The sequence below is a fragment of the Crocodylus porosus genome, unplaced genomic scaffold (assembly GCF_001723895.1).
Source record: "Crocodylus porosus isolate Cpor-Errol unplaced genomic scaffold, CroPor_comp1, whole genome shotgun sequence".
Classification (NCBI taxonomy): Eukaryota; Metazoa; Chordata; order Crocodylia; family Crocodylidae; genus Crocodylus; species Crocodylus porosus.
The window spans coordinates 8112268-8129216 of NW_017728932.1; the positions used below are offsets into that span (position 1 = coordinate 8112268).

Below are 16949 nucleotides of genomic sequence, written 5' to 3' on the forward strand. Positions count from 1 at the left end.
GTAGAAATGTGTCCCCTTACACGCGTATGCATACAGAAGTATGGGCTGCACACACTTCTTTTGTTTCTAAGAAATGGGAGATAGGTTAGAGAGAAGGATTTTTTTAAATGGATTTATTTTTAAGAATTGACCGTCTTAAGCAAGAGTCTGGATAAAGAGACTTGGTGATTGCAATTTGTTTAAAAAAAATCTAGCTTATTTTCATCTGTGGCGATGTATTGGGCGTGAAGTGCTTCCAGAGAGAACAGCAGTTGCAGAGAAACTCCTCCTGTTTCAACAAAAGTTGGTGTGAAGAGCCCAGCACTGTCCCCATCCTACAGCGGCAGCCCACCTTTGCCCCCTGCACAGATCTGGGGGGAACACCCCCCGTGCCTCCCCAGGGTTGCACATAGCAGTGGAAGCCCCCCTTTCCTGCACCCCGCAGACAAGCCACTAGTGGCTTGGTTCCACAGTCTCTCCCCCCTTCCCCACCCCCACCAACGGGCAGTGCCTACTCTAGCCCCAGCCCAATTTCCACTCCCTCCCTCATCACAGGGGCCTTGATGTGCTGCCCCCCATGCCCCTTCTCTCCAACAGACTTACCAGTAAGACACTACTCTTCACGCTGCCAGGCTGGCTACACACGTGCTGTGGCTGCGGAGATGCACGCAGCACTTATCGGCAACATTATCGACCACATCAGCCAAAAAAAGTTGATTGCTGATGATGTCAATTTTCCTTTTATCAGTGCGGGTACAATACGGACCAACATACTGGTGCACCTCTAGTACATAATGACTACTTAGTTAGTATAATGGCTGCTTAAGTCATGTACAGTGAGTTGGGCTCAGTCCAGTTTCCCGTGGAAAAGCTGTCCAAGGCCACATCCCTAAAACTATCACCTCGGTCATTGTTGTTGACATAGAATGAAGAACTGTCTGGCTAGATGCAGACCTGTGTTCACATCCCAGCTGGTATCTCAAGTGCACACTTGAGGCATGGGAATGTGGGGGAACTTGAACTGCTTGTGTTTGTGCTCTAATTTTTCTAGTTTTAGATTAAATTGGGTTAGGTTTAGCTGGGAGTAGTTGTTTACCAGTGATCAGAAACCACCTAATTTTCCTTTTAAAATAGTGCATTTGTTTTCTTGTTTGCCAGGCACTGGATGAGCACATCTAAACTATGTCGGTGGTACGTGGAACTGTGCATGCAAAATGGATAGTAGGGAAAGTAATAGGAACCAAAATGCATAAAACTGCCAAAGTCAGAGTGACAAGGCTTGTGCTAGATCCTTATCTGCTGAAGGTAAAGGCTGGTCAACAACTTATTTGTACTTGCTTTGAAAGAAACTTGTAGCAATTTGATTCTCTAATATATTATGATTTCATTATAAACCATTACCTTTGTGAACCACTTTAGGGCTTTTGATAATGATGGCAAAGGAAGAAAACTGGTATATGAATATACCATATTCTTTCTTTCTTTCATGCCAGGTTAACTACTAAATACGTTTCCTTGATTTTTTTTGTTTGTTTGTTTGTAATGAACCTTGTTTTATTAGAGCTGGGAATATGGGCATCTGCTGTTTCATACTTTTTGATTTAAAAATCCTTTTTGTTTTTAAAAATTATTACTGATGTTTGGGGCTCGTTCCATTTTGAAAGTTGTAAAACTTGTTTCTGTACCAATAAACTTGGCTAAGTTCTTGTATGTAAGGAAGGATTGATTGAACTGAAAACATCTCGTGGGAGATCTTGGTACAATATGAATACCACAGCAGTAAGGGCTTGAGAGTGCTGGAAAGAGCAGAATATGGCATTTCCTGAACTTCTCTGTTCTACAGTCTACACAAATTATTATTTGGCTTGGAAGGGCCATGACATTTTTTTTGGCTGAAGATGCTGCACCCTAGTACTGGGGAGAGTGAGGGAAACTCTGAGTCAGAAAGTCAGAGTTGATAATGAAGGTGGATGGGTTAGAGATTCAGGAATGGTAAGAGTGTACAGGGCAGTACTTTTTCTTGGGTGAAGAAGAGTGTGTGTTGCCTTTGCCTAGTGCACACCCACATGCCCAGAGATGCAAATGTCTACCAATGGGTTTTTGGGGATTTTGTTCTTTTCCTCTCTCCCTTCTTCAGTTGGCCGAGATACCTAGTAGTAATAGAGAGCCCACCTGGGGAGGCTACAACAAGTTTGAGAGAGAGAAGGGTAAGAGACTGTGGGGAAAATAGTCCACATTAGAGCTTTTCAAAAAGCAAAAAGTCAGCTGATTGAGTGTAGCTGTTGTAATAACAGTATTGAAACTTAACTCTTTTAGTCATCAGATATCATTTTATGGGTCCTTTTTAAATTCTGAGTCCTAATGCTTGTTTCTTTCTATCTTCTCCCGACAGTTTTTTAACAGGAGGAAAACGTATTTTGCTCACGATCCACTGCAGCAGTGTACTGTTGGAGACATTGTTCTTCTAAAAGCGTTGCCTGAGCGGAGGAGCAAGCATGTGAAACATGAGCTGTCTGAGATTGTTTTCAAGGTTGGAAATGTAATAGACCCAGTGACAGGAAAAGCCTGTGCAGGAACCAAGTTCTTGGAAAGTCTGTCAGACTCAGATAGTCTGACACAGTTGGATGCCACCTATCTCAGTGAAAAGCTACAAGAACTAAATGTTAGCTCAACAGAGAAATAAAGGATAAGAACCCCATCCCCTTATCGTAGGGATGGTTTGTGCCCCACTGTCTTAGTATGAAAACCTTTCTCTGAACTTAGTGACAATAAATAATGAATAGCCACTTCCAAACCAAAAATTTTGACAAACTCACCAAATTTTATAAACTTAGAAATAACAGAAGGAGAATGTAAGCGACAATTATGTTCTGTTCTGGCCTATTCCCTCGTGGCACCAGAAGGAATGGCTAAGTCCCCATCTTGTTCATTCAGAATGATTCTTCCTTGTTTTCTTGATGTTTGTCTGAAGCCTGGAACTGGATCTGTTGTAGTTTGCGTGCATATGTTTATAGGAACATTTTTAAAGTTTTTAAAAGGAAGTGTAGAAAGCTTAAAGCTAGCCATGTGTGTGCCCTTTTTCCCTTTAAAAGAAGTAATGCCAGTTATGTCACTACACCTGTGTTATACCTTCAGAAATCCACTTATAAAATAAGTGACAGTCGTCTACATTTAAACCGTGTATTTTTTCTCGTTCACGATGCTGAAGTTGGCTGCTTTATCATTAGACATGCTTGTGGAAAGGATCCCATAGAGAATTTGCCAAGCTATGCCACTGTTTCATTGCAGCTTTGCGCTAAGTCCAACTCAGCACTGGTTGAAGTCAATGAAGTTTTGTTACAGTACAGTAAAAGCCACATTTCAAAGAAAAATGAGTTCCTTATAATTCAGCTAACTTCCAAAAACAAAAGGGAAAGTGGATATGTATTTAACACAGATCAGCTGCAAGATATATCCCTTTAAGCTGCCAGTAAGTATCCTGCTGCTGACAGACAAGTTACAAACTACACACACACACAAGAAAATGTTGTGAATGCAGTGCTGCAAATGAAATTAGAGATGCTTAGAGTCTTAACCTTCTAATAAGAAAAGCTAATTAAGGTCCCAAATCCTGCTAAGAGATGCAGGGATTGATACTCTGAAAGCTGTAATACAGAAAGTTCAGTCTGTGGCGATTTGGAGATTAAAGCTGACTTTGTGCTGCTGGAATTCCAGGCTGCCTGGAGACCTGAGCACCCCTTGGCATGTGATAGAGGAGGGCAGTAGGGCTCTGCTGCTGTGATTTATAGCAGTTCCTATGCTGAAAGCGCAGGGACACTCTCTTCCAGGACCTAGACGTAAGGCTTGCAGGCTGCATGTGTTGGTGCTATGTTGATGCCGTAGGAGGAACATACCAGAAAAGGAATCTTCCTCCATACAGGTGCATAGATTTTCCTGTGTATATCCTGCCATAGATTTCGATTTGCAGCTTAAATAGGAGTATCATGTCACTTGTGCCTACTTCAGCCTTACTCTATGGAGTTTAAAAGCTGCCCTGTAATTTATATGCCTTCCAATTAGTTCTTCATTCCTGCCCTACTAGGGCTTGCTCTGTAATTAAAAGCTTTGTCTCCCAAGGTTGCAGTGTGCCCAGTGCTCTGCACTAGCTGTTCCGTAGCCGAAAAGGGATTATGCCTTTGTAGGTCTAGCCCTTTGTTTTAGTGTCCTTTGTCTTTATTAAAAATGCCTGAAATCCAAACAAAACAATTTATAGTTAATGGGAAACAAAACATTTTTGACAGGAAGTGATTGTTTTTATATGCCCCCAGAAAACTGAAAAATGTTTGGGGTTCACCCAAAATTATTTTTGTCGTGATTTTGTTTCAGTCCAGCAGACAAACCAGAAAATCAAATGATCTGCAGAGCTCTGACTTCAGGCTGTTGGAGATTTAGCCTGGCGGTTCATTCTGTTCAGATCTAAATACAATAGTAACCCACAAATGATCTGAGGCAAGCTATTTTTCATAAAAAATAAAGAACCGTAATACTTATCAATAACGCCCAAAGATGCAGCACCATGCTTTTGCATTTCACTGATACTGAAGGACACTGCATGCATGTTTCTGGATGTGTCTTCACGCAGTTTACAGTAATAGCTAATCATTATGCACCCAGGAAAGTGAAACTCTTTACTTCACATTTAAAGTAGAAGTTAAGTGCCTTGGGTTGCTGTGAACGAAAATTAAACTCATAGCAAGTCAAATTTTTCCATACCATTGGGCATTCAGGAACAGCTATTAGGTGATGAAAATAACTCTTTGCGTCACTTAACTATCAGTGAGCACCGCTACGGAATAGTTATCTTAGCAAAATTTTCACAGTGCTACATATTGTTCTGATCTGATGTTGGTACAATTTTTATTCACTAGTGAATTTGTCTTTCTGTATTTTCTTTCTGTACTTTACTAAGTAGCACGGATTCCGTCAGAACAAGGTCAGTTGACATCCTTGCTATTTGGAGGTCTTTTCCGTGGTCTGGAAAAATACCCAGCAAATAGATCTTTTACTGGAGTTCCTGTTGGCTGATAAACTAAAGAAAAGAACGGTCATGGGGAGAGACCCGTGTATTCATATCTTACCACTAGTGTTTCCAAAACGCATCTTTACCAGAACTAATTTTTGTATAATTGTTACCTACTGTCTACACATTCAGTCACGTGCCATAATTATGCAATAACAGGTACTAACAATGCACCATAATCAGTGCAACTGCGTGTTAGTGCAGATGAACGCTTTTTAGGTGATGCTTAATGCGTATTGGACTAATCTGCGCATTAACATGGATTTTACTAGCCACGCTAGTGCACAGTAGAATTAGTCTAACAGGCATTAAGCACCTTGTGTAGATGCACCTACTGGAGACTAAGTGGTGCTGTTTATAATACAATCCTAAAATCCCGCTATTACTTCAAGGTAGTCATTTCTCACATAGGTTTCAGTGTGTTTTTACAGTTCTGCCCTTAAAAAGAAAACTTAGTTACAAAAACACAGTCTTCTGAAAAAAATTAGTCTCTCTTTTAAGGTTATTTTAAGAGGTAGTGCTGCTTCACACTGCACGGGGTCTAGTTCAGTTGAAGCCCTAGTGGTACTGCAAGAGGTGAAGGAAGAAAGCATTACACCCTTGTTTTTAACTGGAAAAGCACTGGTGGCATCAAGGAACTCAGCCTTTGTTTTTAACTGGAAAAGCACTAAAGCCTTGAAGCTTATCTCTTTACACACATGTTGCCTGGGGTTTTGACGTAGACGTATTTCCCAGACTCCTGCCAAGTTGCTCCTTCCCAGCCCGAATGGAAGCAGGCGTACACAGGCGTTCACACGAGCGAAGAAGCGACACCGGTCTTCTGGCCGACGCCTGGCAGTGCCTTTCATTTGTTTGTGACTCTTTCCCGGGTCTGATCCGTGGGAGACCGACAGCCCCTAGCTCCCTGCTCCTGCACGGAGATGAAACCTGGCGTTTGCACAGCGTTGATGCTCCATTGCTGCGGGGCTGTTTCTTCTCAGCCCTTTTGCGCGACCGAGCCTGGCCACCGACCTCGTGCGCCTCCAGCCTGGGGGGCGGGGCGAACTAGGGGCGGGGGCGGGGCTCCCCCGTTACCGCCCGGAAGCGGGGGGCGGGGTGGAGGCCGGAGCAAGATGGCGGCCCGAGTGCTGCTGCGGCCGAGCCTGGGGGTGGCTGGGCCTCGCGGCCTGGCCCTCAGGTGAGCGTCCCGCGCCCGGGGCGGGTGGGGACGGCGGGGGTGAGGGGAGCTGGTGTTCCCTGCGTCGTCTCCTGGGCTCGCTCCGCTCGGGGGGAGGATGTTTATTTCCCCTTGAGAGGAGCGGCTCTGACGGGCCCTGCAGGGCCTGGCGTCGGGGGGGAGGTGTCTCTACGCGCCCCCTGCTGCAGCCACGTCTTTGGTGCCGCTGGAGACGGACGTCAGCGTTAAGATCTCTTACAGTCCGGTCGGGCGGATCGGAAAAATAAGTCTAGGAGCGAGGGTCTGCTGGGGTGCGGGGAGGGGACTTCCCTGCGCTCGTGAGAAGTAGGGTGGCTATTGCAGAGGACGGTCCGGTTGTCCTGTCCTCTGTTGATACGATGCCTTTATGTCCTCCATTTGCTGCTCAAAGAGAAAAAGATGCTAGGCTGGGACTTGGAATACAACTTGGGACACTAGACCGGGACTGTTGATACAAAACCCGATGCCTTTACATCCTCTGTTTTTCTCTTGAAAAGAAAAATAGAGGATGTAAAGTCATCGGGTTTTGTATCAATAGAGGACAGAGGAGTCGGAAACCGCGATGTCCCCTGTGACAGCCCCCAGCGAGAAGATGGGACCAGGTGGTCCAGTTGATTCTCTTTTGTCGGTGTCAGAATTCGCAGTTGTAGAAAGAGCCAGGGTATTTTCCTTCTGGTTTCATAGCAGTGAGCTAAGAGATCCTGTTCGCCCAGTTATGCCAACCTAGGTGATACCTTCCAGAAACCGCACTGAATGTCACCTGCAAATTCACTCTGTACTAATTAGGGACATTTTGATCTAATTCCAGAAATTTGGCACCAGATGTTTCCTCCTTTGGAAGAGTATTATTGTTCGGTTACACAGGGTTAACGTTTAGATACTCTCTATGCTTTTTTTTTCTCTGCTTATGTACTGTAACTCCACAATTGGATTGATCTTTAAACTGAAATTTTGTTTATAATCTTATTATGTGCCTCATCATATTTCTGTTGGAGGGAATTAAAACTGTTATTTTGTTAAAGCAGATAATTGTGTTCACCTTTCCCCAACAGATTTTAAAAGGAATTGTGGGTTAAATAGCCTTTTGCATCTGTTTTTCTGCCCAAGCACTCTGAAAAAGTGGGAAACTCCTGAGACCCCCTGGGTGGAACTCATTTATCTTGTAGTGTAAGCTTTTAGTTTTAGCTGAAGGTAACTGCATTTATTTTAAAATAAGACATTGTCTTCCAGAATTATGGAACTACACTACAAAATGTATTTTATTTTTTTGAGCGTGCATGTTTAAAAAGACATGATTTGTCAGAAGATGTGTGGATTAAAAAAATCAGTCCTTAACTGCACCCATTTTCAGAAATGTCAGTGTTGCCAATCTCTGCTCAATGGGAACAATAACAACAACAGTAATGCCTTATTAATCCTTGTTTATAAAGCACTTTCCAGTTCTGGGTTGAAAGATTCAATGCAGCTGCAAAACATTACTCATTTGACCATTTCATTGAAAAACTGAGAACAGTCTCCACTCCTACCCCGTCCATGCAACCAAAGAACTGTCATAAACTTCTGGCCATATCACACTGCAAATTCTGTGAATAGTGGTAAAGTTCATATACAAATAAGGAGGTAAACATGATTGCTTATCAGTAAAACAGTGAAGATGAAAGTGCTATTACCCATTCCTCACAACACCTTCCATGAAAGATAAATATTCATTAACCTTTAATTATTAGAGAGGTTTTTTGGGGGAGGTAATAAAGCAGGGTGGTTGAATGACTCCCCCAGAATAGCAAAGGAAGTGCTTTAGGGGTGGGATCACAACTCAGGGATGCCCTGTGAGCCTTTGCAGTGCTTATGAGGACAGAGAAGGGTACAGAACAAATGCGTGTTCTCCAGCCCTCCATACCCTAGCAATATTTCTGGCACAAGAGACCCTTTTAAATACTTTTAGGAAAGCTGTATAGTTTTCTACACAATAGAGTGTTTGCTTCTTTGCCTACAGTGAAAAAAAAGTTGATGTAGTCTCCAGTAAGTGGAGCACCGAGAGATTTTTTTACTCACTTCTTTACGTTGAAGGTCACCTCGCTCCCAGTTGTTCTTTCCCTTGCCATCACGTGTCTTTTGCTTCCTCAGAAGCAAGTGCCCAAATTTAGTCTGTGTAAGTGAACTGCAAAGCATGTTAAAATAAATTCCTTTACTCTTGCTCTAAGATGCAGAAAGCCTACTGGCTCATAAAGATTTTATGAGATAAATTTATTTTTCCAATCTCTTTTTCCCTAATGATTTTCACTCCCTTTTGAGGACCTGAAAGACAGTAATTCATTTAGAGCAGAGGCGAACAATTATTTTGGGTGGAGGGGTGCATACTGAGTTTTGGCAAGCCATCGAGGGCCGCATGACAGGCTGGGGCAGATAAATATTAATTTTCTAAATTTTTTAGGGGCCCTGCAGGCCAGATAGAATGGCCTGGTGGGTCACATCCGGCCCGCGGGCTGCATTTTGCCCGCCCCTGATTTAGAGGAACTCGCCAATAGGTGTCCCAGGCAATGATTAGAAGCAGGAGAGTTGTCCTCTGAGGCTGGAGGAATCAGCTGAGGTTTAACCCTCCAGTTGTAATGTCTCTTAAGCATTCCAAAAACTTGCCAGAATTATTTAAGGGAAAGGGAAGAGTGAAGAACAAAATGTTTCTAATGATGACAAGGAGGAGAAATATGGTATAAAGAATCAGCATAAGATGAACGCTTTTTTTGTTTGCTTTTTACTTTTAAGGCAAGAAAGATCATTACTATTGTTGTGAACTGAACTAATGCATCACATTTGGTAGCTGAGGTGGCCTTCTGCCAATTGGAAAAGAAAAAATAGTCCCTCTAGTGTACTCAAAGCATGAGTACCTGTTATGTTTTTATTGTTTGTTGTTGTAGTATAGTCATACATAGATAATTTAAGTATATCAATTCTGTGAGCTCTCAAACATGCTATTAAAGCTTTCATCCATCAAAGTCAGTGCAGTTGTTCCAGAGCAAGAAAAATTGTAAACTGAGCAAAGACAGTGAATCTGTATTCTGAGCATTAGAACCACTGTTATTCTGAATTAAAATCTATGCAGGCTTCAGGGCCCCTGCCACTCTTTAAGTCATTCCCAAATTAGCTTCTCTTGTGTGGTGCATTAGCTTGTCTTTTGCACAAATGTATGTTATAAAATGCCAGAACACGCATGGTGTTTTTGCTGTCATTCACAGTGGACAAACCTGTTTGTGCATACTGCCTTCTCCGCACCTCCTTTTTACTGTTGATTATGGGTTTCTTGAAAGACCTAGGCAGGCAAGTTCTTTGACTAGATGTGATATCTTTTCTTAGACCAACTGAGTAGTTGGGGGAAAAAAATGTTGGCAAGCTTTCAGGCACAGTCACCCTTCATCAGGCGTAGAGATTCTCTGCTGTTTGGAGACTCCAAAAAATGAAAGACCTATACATTCTGCTTGAGCAAAGACAGAGTAGCCTTAGTTCTCTCTCTTGGCATGGCTATGATCAGTGTAGGAACAGGCAGGGTTTTATGCCATGTATTGTCTTGAGACCTGATATAAACTAGAACAGCTCCCGGACTACTAACTGTGTGTCTGACTGTAGCGGTACGTGGGCCCATTGCATCAACTAAGAACGGCTCTAGCACAGCAGCACTTCACCCACGGCTTGCTATGCTCCTGCTGTCTCTGCATACAAGGGGTGTAAGAGGGGCAGTGTTAGGCCAGGCGGAGCAGTTCTGGGCCATCCAGGGATGTCTCTACAGTAAGGATGTGCTTTGTTGAGTACACATGCACCTGTTGCATTGCTAGGGATTAAATAATAGAAAAAATTAGCACCATACCTTTGTATAAGATACAGCGTGACTGATTTAAATGCATCTCAACTGTTTTTAACAATCTTCACATTTTGAATGAACATTTAGTGACGGCATCTTCCATTAACATGTAGGGGACTGGTATCCTCAACTAACAGAGCCGGTGAAGACAGCTGGTTAAAATCACTGTTTGTTCGCAAAGTTGATCCCCGGAAGGATGCTCACTCCAATCTTCTAGCCAAAAGGGAGACCAGCAGTCTGTATAAAATACAGTGTGAGTGATGTTTTCATATTTAACAGTTTATTTTCTTTATTCCTTTCCTATAGTTTTCATTGACTTTTGTTTTTTTCAGTTCACAATGTAAAGCCAGAATGCTTGGAAGCCTACAACAAGCTTTGGTAAGTGTGCATGTTATTCACCGTGATTTTGGACATACTAATTTGTTCTGGGGGAGAGCACTGAAAGCTGGCTGCTCTGGGTTGGCTTTGTTATGAGAAAGTGGAAACCCCTGTTCTTACTTTTAGTGTTTTCTGGTAAATAAAACAAATCAAGTACAGGTGCTCCCTCCCCATCCTCTTGGTGCCTCTCCTCCTGGAGGGCTCTGTCCCTGCACCATACCAGATGCTTTTTTAGAGTGTTTGTGAGGGGTGCAAGAATACCTTTCTCCCCTCTGTGTAGTTGTATTAAGACTACTTAACTACAGTCTCCTCAGGCAGGTGATGCTGTTTTAGTTTTCCCTACTTCCTGTTGCAATGTAGGAATTTATCCAGGTGGAGTTATCTGCAAACAGGAAGAGAGGGGAAAGGGTCATTTGGGAGGAGTGGAAAAAAAAAAAAAAAGAACGAAATGTTACAGGTAGGGAGAGGGGTTTGAAGTCAAAGAAATGCTGCTGAGTAGCCCTGACCCTTTTTTCTATGAAAAATGACATTATGGAAATCCCCTCATTAAGTGATATGTAAAACCTAGAGAGGACGTTTTGCATTGGGGTAACATCATCCAAAGGGGGAAGGATTATGAATGACTTCCAAAAGAAATGCTTACTGTTTTAAAAAAGGACATGTTAAACATACTAAATTAAAGACCAGTTGCAGAAATATTAATCCTAATTTAGCTGCATAATCACTTGTTTGGAGCTATAAGAGCTGCCATTCTAAAGAAGTAAATTGGGAAACGCAATGAGCCTCTCATGTTTAAAAATGGCAGTTCTTTTTCATTGGAAGTGACCATTTACAAGATTGTGTCAATTAAATCAAACACTCTCTATAGATAACGATATCCCAGTGCAACCAGTCTGTGGCTAGAATGCCAGCCTGAGAGTCATAACTCTTGATCTATAGTCTTAGCTCTGTTACTGATTTACTGTATCCATGGGTAAGTCACCCAACTTTTTCTGTGCTTTCCCTTACTCATTTTTAAAATGGGTATGGTACATCACTAACCTCCTTAATATCCAGAGTGGAAAATCTTTCTAATATAGTTTCCAGGTCTAAGATATTTTTAACTTCTTTTGATTAAAACTCAGAGGTTGGCAAATAATTTTGAACCAACCATCTGTTTAAAAATGCAGCATGAAAGTGTGCAATTATATGGAACAGGGAAGTGGAGCACAACAGTGCTTCGTGACATATCTAAATGTTAAGTCAAGCAGAGACTTATTTTCAAGCAAAGGTTAGAACAACTGCTGATGGAGGTGCACTGAACTGAATGTTATTGGATTGGTCTTAAACTAATGCCTGCCTAAATATCAAGGTGAGCTTCAGCAGCTAAAATTCCTACCGTTAGGGTAATCCCAAATCAGTCTGATTAGCATTAGCCACTATGCATTAACATAAATAGACAAAGACCAATAAAAGAGTAACCTATGAAGCACTGGACCCAGGATCCCTTTCTGAAGCATCAGAAGCCAGTTTAATTTTTGCTATTTAAAAGCAAAATGTGATTCTTATGCATATGATCAAGTGATGTAAATTTTTCTTAATCTAGAACAAAACAGTTTCTAGAATCATTGCGGTAATATTTTGCATGTTTGTTGTAACTACCATTTTGGGATCTTATTGTGCTTTTCCAAAAATAACTGATGAAACCTCAAAGCTTTTCTGTGAGATCAGAACATAAAATTGTCCCTGTTATTCAGATAGAAAACTTGAGGCATGGGTTGGCATTGAGTCTTGCTCAAGGTTGCACAGAAAACCAGTGGCAGAGCCAAGCGTAAAACCCAGGTCTCCTGACTCCCACTACTGTTTCTTAACCACAAGACCAGCCTTCTTCCTTGTTATTTGATACATTAGATACGATCTCTGGTGGTGAGCCAGAATGCACAATGACCAACAGTTTTCAGTGATAAAAAAGTAATGAAGACAAAGCCTTAGCCAGTCTGAAACAAGCTTATTCATCAAAGTATAGTACAGTGAAATCTGTGTTTAAAACACCCTGGGGAGCAGTAAAACGGAACTTTCTAATGTAGGCAGCCTTTCAAGTTTGAAGCCTACATCTGTACTGGAAGCACTAGGAATATTTTTATAGTGGTTGCTTACAATCAGGTTGCACGTCACAAGTCATTTTTGGGCAGCTTTCACTGTATACATGCTTTAATGGTTAAGTCAGTCTCAGACTAGGCCTTCTTCCTTTCTAAGTTATTCAAAAGCAGCAGGTTGGTGATACTACAGGGAGCAACCATAGCTTGATTGTACTCATGTCCATCAAAGTGATTGTCTTTATCCATTTGGCATAATAGGAATAATGTGAGTGTAACAGAACTTCAATGCAAGAGAAAGATTATCCTTTCCCATCTCTGTGCATCTTACCTCTGCTGCTAGCAGAAGAAAACTTGTTCCTGAGTCAAGTCCATACATGTGCAGATGTGCTACAGTCCTTCCAAGTGGGACATCTTGCTATTTATTAATGCATCAGACATCCTCTCAGGTGACATTGCCTAGTTTATCTAGTCACATTAAAAAATCTAATATGCCATGCTGCGTATTAGATATGCAGCCTAATGGATGATTGCATTAGCTTTAATTTACACAAAGAGGGTTGCACCTATCCTTTTTTTTCCTGAATACAGGTTTTGTATTTCAGCTTTCTCTTCTGAAAAATAAAGCTTGGCAATGTTCATACCATAATTATGATCATGTGGTGGCATAATGTGATTTGTTATACATATCAACTGTAGCCTCCCTAAAGGAAATGCAACGTAGTGTCTGTATTCCTTGTTTTTAAGTCAAGAGGTGCTGCCAAAGATTCATGAAGAAAAACACTACCCATGTGCACTGGTGGGAACTTGGAACACGTGGTACGGAGAGCAAGATCAGGCTGGTAGGAGATAGAAGTACAAAAGAATGTAAAACCATACAAGTGAAATGTGTGCTTAGCAGGTTTCTGCTCTTTAAATCATCACTGTTGTAGTAAACCTTTAGCAATGTATGCATTGAGGGTACATATGCACTTGAGTATATACCATAACCTGTTAACAATAGTCTGTTATCCTTAAATGTGTTTTGCTTTTTATTTTGTTGAGTTTAACAGTGAAGCATTAATGCCTGAAATGTTCTGGCAGCACTAGTTTATTTTATGTTAATATACCTGAAGTCCCTGGCAGATGTTAATTTAAACATGTGTTGGGATCTGAACAATTTTACCCTGGATCCCCAAAATTGCACATCTCGCCACATGAGCCTTTATCCCATAATAAATTGATTGAGTGTGTGGCTTGTTACAATTTATCAAGTGACTAAGTTATCAGTTGTGCAATAAATGTAATGTCCACCAAGGGTCTATATCTCATCTCAATCAGATGGTAAAAATATAGGGTAAACACCTTTTTATATTATTTTTTTACACCATATATGTTGTGCCTGTATTGTTTTGCAAGCCCAACGAAGGTTCTGAAAATTCAGGCCTAAAGCCCAGACTTGTTTCCTGAAGTGGAATTTAGTTTCCATTAACCAGTCGAAAGGCTTTACTTTGACTTTCTGTGTCATTGTTGTATAATAATGCAATGCAAATCAGTTAAATGGTCTAGCCTTACAGTAAATTGGGTTTGTATTATTGTAAAATAAGGTATGTTTATTATCTATATTGTCCAGTGTGTTAAGATCAAAACATCACCTTAGCTCAAGTTTGTATAAGTGTTATATAATGACAGAATACTCAAATTTTGTATGAAATTGGTATGTGAAGAAGCAGAAACAATATTAAAATTCAAAATTTAAAAAATTCCCTAGTCTCTATAAAATTGAAGGAAATCAGAGGTGGCAGTGACATAGCTATGAGGGGGCAACCGTGGCAGCTGCCCTGGGTGCTGACTTGGTGGGGTGAGGACAGAAAAAAAAGGCTGTTGCTGCAGCCGCAGGATCACAATCACGATCGTGCAGTGTGGCAGCAACCAGAAGCCGCCCTGTGTGCGGGAGCTGCCCTGGGTGTCCAGCAGCATCATTGCACCTCTGAGGGATGGCCATTCATTTTGTGAGAGCCGCAATTGTTTGTTGTACAGTAGACTCTATTTCCAGATCTATGCTAGTATCAAATGGTGCTGCTTCAAATAAAAGAAAATATGTCAATGTGCCTGTTCATTTCTGCAGTACTCACAATACTAACACTGGCCACCTGAGAGGACAACTGTAGAAAGAGATTTGTCAGCTTCTAAGAGAGGGTTAAAAATTGAGAGGGTCTGAAGGGCTTAAACCAAAAATATTGTATTCCTTAGCAGAATCTCTTTTTTAATTCGGGGGCATACAGACCAAAATAATCTAACTATATCCATAGTCTGCCTGAAAATGTAGCAACCTTTCTAGCAATAGGACAAAGCAGGTTATTGGGTTTTGGTTTATGTAATACCTGTTTCTAGTCTGTAGCTATTACTCAGGATATGTTAAATTTGTACAAGAAGTTAAATAACAGAAGCTTCCAGCCTGGCATATTAGGAAAACAAGTTCTTCGCCTTAAATTTGGATCTTTGCAGATACAGCACACACATGTTCATATTAGAGTCTAATCCATTCCTGTGATAGATGTAAGGAGCAACAGTAACTAGTCCAGAAGAGGGTAGGTAGATTTTGTGTTCCTTTAAGGGAAGGTGGAAGAAAAATGGATGGGTCAGGGAATCTCAGTTGCAACATTGCTATACTAATCACTGGTAAAGAATTTTAGTTGCAACGTAGTGCATAGAAGTCACTATCAAATTTAGATCTAAGTCAGCACTTGTCTTGCAGTTATTTTCTGATGAGAAACATCCTAATGATTATTAACATTTTAGGAGATGTGGGCCTCTTTTGCTTTACTTTTGAAAGTTACTGATAATCACTGGGCAACTAATAATAAATGTAATTTTTGTGGTTTTTTTCTGACCTGTTAACTGATAAGCTCCACATCTCTCTTGCCTTCCCTTGAAGCCTATGTGCAAAGGCATTTTGGCAAGTTGCACTGTTTTAAGTTGGAAACTCAGTTTTAATTATAATTGCATCACATTCAAGTAGCGTGATGGCAAAGGTCCTTTCAGTAAAGTTGATACATTCCTACTTTTAGGGTAAGGAGTCTGTTTACTAGAATAAGTTGAGTTTTTTCAGGAGTCCCCTCTGGTCAAAAATCAAATGATTCCACTGCATTTAAAATGCTCAAACCCACAGTGTTGTCTGTAATGGCAGCGCATTATGAAACTACTACCCAGCTTTTGCTGTTGTATGATGCGGTAGTATTTTGAGCTCTGTATACTTTGTGGTGTTCCATATGTTTGCCATAAACACCCCAGGTCTCTAAAGGGGGTGCAATTTTTTATTTCAGTCCATCTCTGGCGGTATGAAGGAGGCTATCCAGCTCTCACTGAGGTCATGAGTAAGCTCCGACAAAATAAGGTAAGACTACATGGAGCTTTTGAAGTCTAGCTAGGAATGACAAATCATTTACTGAGAAATATTTTTTCCAGTGCCACTGGAGAGCATAGTACAGTTCTAAATTAGACAGTCCTACTAGATCATCAGATTGGACAGTAGCTGATGCCTTTCAAATTTGATTCTCCACTTTTTGGGCTGTCTTTTTCCACTATAGTACTTGGTGTAATCTATTAAGCACATATGAAGGCTTACCCAACCTTCTGCTTTCTGTCTGTTAGGTCAGAAAGAATAACCTTCTCCAAGGAATGGTATCTTGTTAGTATGATATGGGACAGAGTCGCACTAAAAGCACAAGATCCAGAATTTGTACTCCTGAATTATATATTCAGCTATATCAGACTCATTTTGTAGCCATTGCTAATTCTACATTTCTGTCTCAATTGACTTGTTTGTAAAATGGGGTGGTTATGCATTAATGTTTGTAAAACATTTTGAGATCATCAGATGAAAAACGGTACGAAAATCCAGGATGGTGTTACTAGTGATTTGAAGCTCTGCTGTTACTATAGCCTGTATTGTGCAAACACACTGGGTGAAATTTTCAAAGCTGCTGGAGGAATTTGCATACCATTAGAACTAGTACGATTTGTGTGTCCAAATCCTTGGAGTAGCTTTACAAAATCTCTGCCACTGTGTTCTATAGACGTGTGCACTTCGTTAGGACAAGGCATTGCAAATTTTGATCACAACTTCCTTGTTTTTAAGGAATTCACAGCATTTCGCAAAGAAAGAGGTAACATGCTGCTTTCTCGCAAGAACCAGTTGCTGTTGGAATTTAGTTTCTGGAATGAACCTGTTCCCAGGGAAGGGCCTAATATTTATGAACTTAGATCTTATCAACTTAGAGTAAGTGTCACACATTTTTCTCTTTTTATGTTGCACATGGTAAAAAATTATTTTAAATTATAAAATCTTCAAGGTGCATGGATACAACAAAACATGGACCTCACCTTAAAAATCAGCTGAGAACCCAGTTTTGTTTCTGTCAAAAATCA

The 16949-nt window shown here is 41.0% G+C and overlaps 2 protein-coding genes across 2 annotated transcripts in view; both read left to right on the top strand.

Moving 5' to 3' along the window:
* Positions 1 to 124: 124 nt before the first annotated feature.
* MRPS17 (mitochondrial ribosomal protein S17) lies at positions 125 to 3155 on the top strand. Its single transcript, XM_019545500.1, has 3 exons — positions 125 to 164; positions 1138 to 1284; positions 2372 to 3155. Exons 2-3 carry the CDS (start codon positions 1162 to 1164, stop codon positions 2660 to 2662), a joined length of 414 nt encoding a protein of 137 aa, XP_019401045.1. The 5' UTR covers positions 125 to 164; positions 1138 to 1161; the 3' UTR covers positions 2663 to 3155.
* A 2963-nt stretch (positions 3156 to 6118) lies between these two features.
* GBAS (glioblastoma amplified sequence) overlaps positions 6119 to 16949 on the top strand; it is a 17240-nt gene continuing 6409 nt past the window's right edge. Inside the window, exons 1-6 of the mRNA XM_019545498.1 lie at positions 6119 to 6215; positions 10200 to 10339; positions 10419 to 10464; positions 13287 to 13381; positions 15845 to 15915; positions 16660 to 16800. Coding sequence (XP_019401043.1) covers positions 6151 to 6215; positions 10200 to 10339; positions 10419 to 10464; positions 13287 to 13381; positions 15845 to 15915; positions 16660 to 16800 — 558 coding nt within the window. The 5' untranslated portion in view covers positions 6119 to 6150. The remainder of the gene's footprint in view (positions 6216 to 10199; positions 10340 to 10418; positions 10465 to 13286; positions 13382 to 15844; positions 15916 to 16659; positions 16801 to 16949) is intronic.